The sequence below is a fragment of the Bidens hawaiensis genome, unplaced genomic scaffold (genome assembly GCF_021521415.1).
Source record: "Bidens hawaiensis isolate Kalapana, Puna unplaced genomic scaffold, B.hawaiensis_p1.1 tig00020784_1, whole genome shotgun sequence".
Lineage (NCBI taxonomy): Eukaryota > Viridiplantae > Streptophyta > Magnoliopsida > Asterales > Asteraceae > Bidens > Bidens hawaiensis.
In genome coordinates this window covers 93,620-102,264 of record NW_027493198.1, presented here as the reverse complement: position 1 = coordinate 102,264, position 8,645 = coordinate 93,620, and the positions used below count along the sequence as shown (strand labels likewise).

Below are 8,645 nucleotides of genomic sequence, written 5' to 3'. Positions count from 1 at the left end.
CTACCAAGCGAAAAACGAAGGGGGCTAGACTCAATATTTTGGTTGGAAACGGATAAATTTACACCATGTATAAAAAATTTTGGGCCCAATAAGGATAATTTTACACCACCGAACGGAAAAATGGAGGGGCCGGGGCCACCCATGGCCCCAACTAAGCTACGCCATTGTCCGCCACCTTTTAAATTACAAGCCTTACAGGAGGTTATAAGTTCAAATCGTAGATGGGTCTGGTCAACACGTTACGCTATTCGGACGAAATAGTTGTTAAAAAAACTTTTCTTATTTTAATAGCAAAAAAATACACATTTATTTAACACTACTACACACCAACTTTTATCATAACAACATGATATAAATATCCAAACTCATAATAATAATATCTTTCTTCATTCACTCACTAACGGTTTTACTCTGCAGTCTCCGCCATGGCAATCGCAGCTGCAGCCGTTATCGTTCCTATCGGCCTTCTCTTCTTCATCTCCGGTCTCATCGTCAATCTCATTCAGGTCATATTATTATTATTATTATTATTATTATTATTATCTATTCATTCACTACAATTAAACTCACACAAACAACACTACTCTATGTAATTAACTAATTAACTTATTATGTATCTGCAGGTGATTATATTCGTGATCGTACGGCCAATTTCAAAGAGCTTGTTTAGACGATTGAATCGAATCGTAGCTGAGCTGTTGTGGCTGGAGCTCGTGTGGATCGTTGATTGGTGGGCTGGAGTTAAGGTCAGGTTCATTTGATTGGAGTTTGTGTGTGTGTGTTGAGTGATGTGAAGTGAATTAGGGCTCAGTTATGTTAATTGATTTCAATTATTATGAGTTTTTGCTGATTTAATTGAAGTTTGTGGATATCAAGTAAATTAGGACTCAGATGTGTTTACTAATTTCTTTTGTTATGAATTTTTGCTAATTTTTATTGAAGTGAATTAAGGCTCAGTTATGTTTACTGATTTCAGGTATTGTGATTTGTGAGTTTTTTGCTGATTTTGTTTAATTTTTTTTATTTGATTGTGGATGAGTTTGTTTATGTGTGTCTTGATGGATATGTAGTGAATTAGGGCTCAGCTATGTTTACTGATTTCATTATTATGTGTTTTTACTATCTTTGTTTAAAGGAATGCTGCAATTAAGAAATTTGGGGCTAAATCCACTACTTGATTCAACAATTGATTCTGTGATTGGGGATTTATATGTTTGATGAGCTTTTTTTATCTGCAGCTAGGGGTGTAAACGAAATGAGCCCGAACTCGGCTCGTTTTGACTTACGAGAGCTCGAGCTCGAGCTCAAATCCTTTAGACCTTTATTATTTATTAAATATTTATATATATTTATTATAATTTTATATGTTGAGAAAAGTCTTGAACTAGCCAAAGCTCGGCTCGAGCTCGGCAGTGCGATGTGAAATTTAATACATACAAGTCCAAAATGGTAAAAATTTATAAATATGCAAGGCTTGTTAAGCTCGATGAGCCTAAAGGATCCTCTCATACAAGGCTCGAGCTCGGGCTTGATAAAGCTGGTCTCATTTTCACCCCTATCTGCAGCAGATGAAATTAATATTGGAGAAGTGTGTTGTTTGGGGATTTTACTTATTTAAACAACTCATTAGCTGATTTTGATGGTGAAATAGTAATTTGATTCCATGAGAAATTGAGAATGATCAGTTTGAAATTAGCAATCTCAAAAAGATTATCGAAAACATTTTATTTCACCTTAATTAGTAATCTGAGAATGTAATATATAGGTTTAATATCTTGCTTTTTTACCATATTCTCATAAGATGCATGATTGCATGCTTACTTTTTTGTAGCAGTTACATTATTAATTATTTTTTATTTAATTATTTTACCAAGAATATATGTTTAATCATGATTTTCTATATGGATTCATTTTATATGTTATCACCTTAAATATGCGTTTTCCTGTTAACGCCAATTTGTATTTGTTTATATAATTGTTGTCCTCAAGAAGTAAAGAATCATTTTCCACATCTTTTAATCATTGGCTAACTATATAATCTAACATTTAAAACCAGCGCATGTTAATAGAACTGTTCGACCTGCTATTGTACAAAATATATATAATATTTATTTGATGTCTTGTTAAGATTTTGTTGTCATATTGCTGCAGGTTAACTTATACACAGATCCTGAAACACTAAAGATGATGGGTTAGTTAGATACTGATTTTATAACAATTTACTTTAGTCTTTTTAAATAAATTTTGTGATAGCTAAGTGCTAACCCTACTTTTCAGGTAAGGAACACGCGCTTGTGATAGCTAATCATAAAAGTGACATTGATTGGCTCATTGGATGGGTGTTTGCTCAGGTAATTACCCAAATTACTACTTATGGATATCTAGTAACTTATTTGGGCAATTTTTTATATATCATACTTATCTTTATAAGACACTTAGATATCACATTTACTCATATTTAATAGGCTATTTGACTTAATGAACATGCTAATAAAGATAATAGTATGCATCGAGTTACATTCAGTTATTTAATAAATGAACGAACATGAACAACATTGTTTGATCATTTAGTTAAACAGACGAACATGAACACATGTCTCGTTCATGCATTTATGTCTGTGAACGTTCATTTACGTTTGTCTTTATAAGTTAGTTTGGTTACATTTGTTTATGTTCTTCCAGTTATGCTCATTCGTCAGTTATGTTCTTTCATCTATGTTCAATTATGGTAGTTTTTTTTACGTTCATTTATAATTTTAATGCACAAACATAAACGGAAACAAACACATTCAGTTTCTAATTTCTTTACAATCAAACAGGGACAAGAAAACCCTGTTTGTTTAATTTTTTGTGTTCGATCGTATATTTGGTTAAAGTTAAGTGAACGAACATGAACATGCCCTGTGCGTGTCCTTTCGGTTTGTTTACAGGCCGGGTTTGAACGCTGCTTTTCGGTTCACTTATTCAGTGAAACTTGACAATTAGATAACTGACTTTATTTTATTAGTACATTAGTATAGAACAGGTAAACATACATGAAATAATGAAATTTTGGAACAATTTATATTTAAATTAATCCTTGTTTATTTGTTCATTTTCTCATTGCCATGTCAGAAAAGTCTATACTCTTTGCTGATATTCTTTTAACTGTTATGAAACAGAGATCAGGTTGTCTTGGTAGCACATTGGCTGTCATGAAGAAATCATCAAAGTTTCTTCCTGTGAGTATTTCAATAAACTAAATACTAATTTAAGAATAGTGTTATATATACAGAGATAATTATTACTGAATACATGCAGGTCATAGGTTGGTCAATGTGGTTTTCTGAGTATCTATTTCTTGAGAGAAAGTGGGCTAAAGATGAAAATACCATAAAGGTGCTAATATTAGTATCATACTTACTTAACTTAGGTTATTTAGTGTGTGTCTTTTCTCACACTTTTACCCCGTGTTTTACAGGCGGGTCTTCAACGTTTAAAAGACTACCCTCAACCGTTTTGGTTGGCCTGTTTTGTTGAAGGCACTCGGTTTACAAAAGCAAAACATTTAGCAGCTCAAGAATATGCATCTTCAAACGGATTACCAATTCCTAGAAACGTCTTAATTCCAAGAACAAAGGTAGGCCTGTAAATGCAATGAACGAACACGAACTGGGCATGTTCATATTCGTTTGTTTGACTTTAACTGAACAAACAGTCGAACACAAACGATAAACGACTGGGAGTTTCATGTTCATGTTTGTTTAGAAAATGTATGTGTTCGTGTTCGTTTAGGTTCGTTTGTTGATGGTATAAACTTCACAAACGTACACGAACATAAACGAACGAACACCAATTAAAAGTTAAACTTATAAATCAATCTAGCGGGCCTATAAAAATAATAAAACTAGACTTAAATGTAATTAGTGATATTATAATTTCAATAAACTGGACTAAACTGTAATGGGCTAATAAAATTAAAAAAATATATAAAGGAAAGGACACAAACGGACGTAAACTAGTGAAAATAAATGAATGAACGAGACGTTCATGTTCCTTCGTTTATTAAATAAACGAAAATAAACAAACTTGTTCACGAACATAAATGAACGGACGAGACAAATGTTAATGTTCATTCATTTAACTAAATGAACCAAAAGTTTTGTTCATGTCCGTCTGTTTATTAAATAAACGAATTGCTTGTCAAATAGTTCATTGAATTGCCAGTTCGTTTATAAGGCCTAAACAATGGTAAGATTATGATGTGATTAGGGTTAATTTTGTTATATCACATCCACTCATTTCGAAACACTAAAATATCATACATATTCATTTCATGGTAAACAAATGAAATCGATTTCTTATAACAAAGTAGTTTGTGGCCTTATTGATGTTTTTATATATGGTTTTATTCTTTTATTTACATAATTATTTGTTAATGTTCATTTGTAGGGGTTTGTTACTTCAGTTAGTGAGATGAGATCATTTGCTCCTGCAATTATTGATATGACGGTTGCAATCCCGAGAGATTCAACCCCGCCAACAATGCTTAGGCTCTTTAAAGGCAACGGTAAGATTCAACCATTTTTATTATTTTTTAATATAACGAAACAAAGCTATATTATTACAACTAGTTATTGTTGAGAAGTACCACATATTAGTATGGAGACAAATGTTGTTATTTCAGTTGCATATTAGTGACATCACTATGTGTTATTGACATATAGTGTTGATTCAACCTTTTTTTTTTCTAACAGAAATAATGTGTATTGGAAACTACACTGTGAATTATGTTTTGTGACGAAATTAAAATAATTTAAACGTCACTAATGTTTCAATATTAGGTTCTTTTTAAAGGTGCTGAGAAGATCTTTTTAATGATGTAGTTTGAAATATTATGTGTTATTTGTTTAGTAAATCATGAAACGGTATAGCCATTGATTAAAGACTTAAAATAAAAGGTGAAGATAGTTTGAGTGTAGAGGGTAATTTTATATTCTTCACAATATAAGGATATCGTCGTTATTCTGTTTTACACATGAAGAAAAAATAACTCATTTTTCAATAAAGCTATTTAGGAGTTTGCTTGTACTAAAAAATACGCCCTGCTTGCGGTGCGCACATATAATGTATATATGTGTGAACCCTTGGGTGGGCAAAAGTAAAATTGCACTAATTTTGACGTTATTTTACTAATCACGTGAAAATAACGTTAAAAGTGGCGGAAGGTTAATCAGGCATCATGTGGTGGCGTTGATAGCCGAAAGACAAGGGCACATGCACCAATCAGCCGGTGTCCCGATGATTGAGTGTTATGTGTCTTATGTCCAAGGCTTGATTCAAAACTACTATCGAGCCGGGGGTCTCACCGGAAGCAGCCTCTCTATCCCTATGGGATAGAGGTAAGGCTGTCTACATCTTACCCTCCTCAGACCCTACCATAGCATTGCTATTGGTGGGATATACTGAGTACGATGATGATGATGATGATGCTTGTACTAAAAAATACACTCCAGACAACTTTTTTGAACCGTTATATCCATATGACTAGGCCTGTAAACGAAGTTCCGTGAACCATTTGTGAAATGTTCGTCCGGACGTTTATATTCATTTATTTTGTAAACGAACGAACATGAACAAAATTATTTGTTCATCTATATTCATCAAATGTCCGTTTACGGTTGTTCTTTTACACGCTCCTTAGTTTGCGTGTGCTTATGTTCGTTCCTTTATATAACGCGTGTACCTGTTCCCTATTTTGTGCAGATTGATATAAGAGTCAAGCGCCATTTAATGAAGGATCTACCCGAAACCGAAGAAGGTATTGCACAATGGTGTAAAGATATTTTTGTTGTCAAGGTACATCTTTTAATATTTACTTTCCTTATTCATGTATATGAAATATTTTTTATTATTATTTGTTTTCTTATTTATACTTCATAAATTTTCCTTATTAACTTCAGGATAATTTATTAGACAAACATAAAGTAACAGACTCCTTCGCTGATTCAGAACTCGTTGATATCGGCCGACCAATAAAATCTCTTGTGGTAAGAACTAAGAACACTGCTATAATTACATGAGTAGCAAAAATAAACATTTACATGACGGGAATATTATTCGTGCAATAGGTGGTTGTAACTTGGGCTTGTCTGCTTGTACTCGGGACCTTCAAATTCATGCAATGGTCCAATCTTTTATCTTCATGGAAGGGTTTAACGTTCACTGCTGTCGGATTGGGGATCGTCACTGTTTTAATGCAAATCTTGATTCAGTTTTCTCAAGCTGACCGTTCGACACCCGCAAAAGTGGCCCCCGCAAAGTCTACCAATGGTAGTGTACAAGAGAAACAACATTGAGTACAACTTGTTCTTGAATTGTACTAGAATGCATTGACATCATTCTCTTTATTTTGTGTAGTAAAGTACACAATCCCGTATGAATGTCGATTTGATCTCGTTAATTATTAGAATCGGTTGAATTATTTCTGATTGTGGTTGCTTTTGGCTTAGTTTTTAAAAACATGGCGTAATATTATATATACTCAACAAAAAATTATTTATTTGTTAACTGAGAACCTATTAAATACTAATTTAAAAGACAAAAATAATTAAATAAATTGTTTTAAACATTACTGTACAACGACTGCTTCTTAAATTGTTAACAATGTATTGATAACAATGCCTATTAATCATTAAATATTTTTTTCATCAATTACTTGTGTAGTATACAGATATCAGATGCGCGCGCGTGTGTGTATTGGCGTATTAAACAGACACACGCAACCATCTAAATCCTAATCAATAGAGATAATACTAATAACTCAATCATAACATTAACCATCATAGTCTCAAAGGTATTTATGTATAATATTACACTCTGAACCCTAAACACTAAATGGTGTAAAGTTGTAAAACAAAACAAGCCAAGTTCATCTAGGCTCAAGATCGGCTCGTGATGAGTAGTTCTTCAAAGCTCAAACTTGAGCTCAGCTCCTTTCGAGCTCTAAGTTTAAAGCTCGAGCTTGGCTCAAGCTCAACTCGTTTATTATTTATCAATTATTTTACTAAAATTTATACCTATTTTTTGTATATATTCTAATTATAACTTTTATATATGACATAATACTTATTATTTACTTCTTTTTATCATAACTTTATATATAGTAAGAACGATTATAAAAAAGTATAATAATATATTAAATAAATAATAGATAGTTTAGGCTCTCGAGCTCGACAAGTGTGTTTAGGGCTCGTTTATTAAACAAACTTCTTTTTATCTTGGCGTGATTAGAGTTTTTAACGAGCCAGTCTCATTAGCTCACGAGCTATTTACAGCACTATCTCTAATTCATAATCCTAAACCCTAAAAAAGAAAAGGATTGTACAACTACATTTTAGAAGTTTGCTGAAGCAACAAATGAAATGATAATGCACAAGTTAAAGGCACCTTTTAGCCGTTATGTCACGACAAAAGGTTTGTTAATTTAAAAGGATAATAATAATAACAAATTATGTGTGAATTTTAATTCAAAAAAAGTATTATTAAAATATAAAAAGTTCGATCGTTGAGTGACAAATGAGAAATTTGTGGAGAGTTATTGACGTTCTTTTTTCAACTAGAATGTCAAAAGCTAACTACTAAGACTTTGTATCTGGACAGATACTTCGTGGAATGTTTATGCAAATTCAGGTGGCTTTTCAACAAATGTCACCTAACATGTGAAATACCTGCAAACGTCACCTAAACCCAAATATTTGTGAAATTTCTTTGGTTGATATTTTTCATACTCGACTTACAAAAGAACATAGATGCATCATCTCTTGTTATCTTGTCGGCAAGGCGTTGGCTCCAGACTTTTCCAGGGATGATGACCCAGTAGAACAACCCCACCGGTTGTTAGGGAAGTTCACTCTCGTGCCATAAATCACAAGAGTCTTGAACAAGCGGGGTACCACACCTCATACCGGGTGTTGATGGTTATTATGATTCCACTTTGGTCTTAAATGAATCTACTAGACTAACATTGTAATGGAAAAATAAAGAGTCAGGATTATATAGTTGCTACAAAGCTACGTATTTTTCATACTCTCATCCACTTTCTCATATTACTCTCTTTTTTGAGTTTAATCACCAGAGTAACTTACAAAGCTGTTTTAGGTCAACTCTAATCGAAATTGGTAGGAAGCTTGTCGAACTGTCTAGATAACTACAAGACGGTATTGTTGTCTAAAATAAAAAAAATTATTAAAACGACCTTATCTCCAAATTTTTAGTCACTAGGATCTAACATAAAGGCGTATTTGATTTTCTAAACATTCATATGATATATCCATTACATCTAAGCTTGGTTTAAAAAAGCACGCATTGCACCTTGACTCGGGACCATGCCGCCTCAGTACGCCTCACCCTTTTACACATATGAAATAAGCAGACCTCACGGAATTACTTTTTTGTGGAACAACAACTTTCTTGTGTGTTAAAGCCACCACACTTTCCAAATTTGGAGAGCTCCGTCGTCCTATTCTGGTCAGACCATGTTTTCTTAACTGGACCCACACTGACTTTAGAGTTTCGCTTGGGCTTTCCCCCGAGAAACCATACCACCGACTGCCTCTTGACAACCATTATGCCGCCACAAGAACATAAACTCTTTGGCGTAACGC

The 8,645-nt window shown here is 33.2% G+C and overlaps 1 protein-coding gene across 1 annotated transcript; it reads left to right on the top strand.

Moving 5' to 3' along the window:
- The first annotated feature begins 349 nt into the window (after positions 1 to 349).
- Positions 350 to 6,463, top strand: LOC143561738 (1-acyl-sn-glycerol-3-phosphate acyltransferase 2-like). Its single transcript, XM_077049733.1, has 11 exons — positions 350 to 506; positions 624 to 746; positions 2,152 to 2,191; positions 2,278 to 2,351; positions 3,162 to 3,221; positions 3,301 to 3,378; positions 3,461 to 3,619; positions 4,432 to 4,561; positions 5,750 to 5,838; positions 5,943 to 6,029; positions 6,111 to 6,463. The coding sequence occupies exons 1-11, from the start codon at positions 426 to 428 to the stop codon at positions 6,336 to 6,338; spliced, it is 1,149 nt and encodes a 382-aa protein (XP_076905848.1). The 5' UTR covers positions 350 to 425; the 3' UTR covers positions 6,339 to 6,463.
- The last annotated feature ends 2,182 nt before the right edge of the window (positions 6,464 to 8,645 follow it).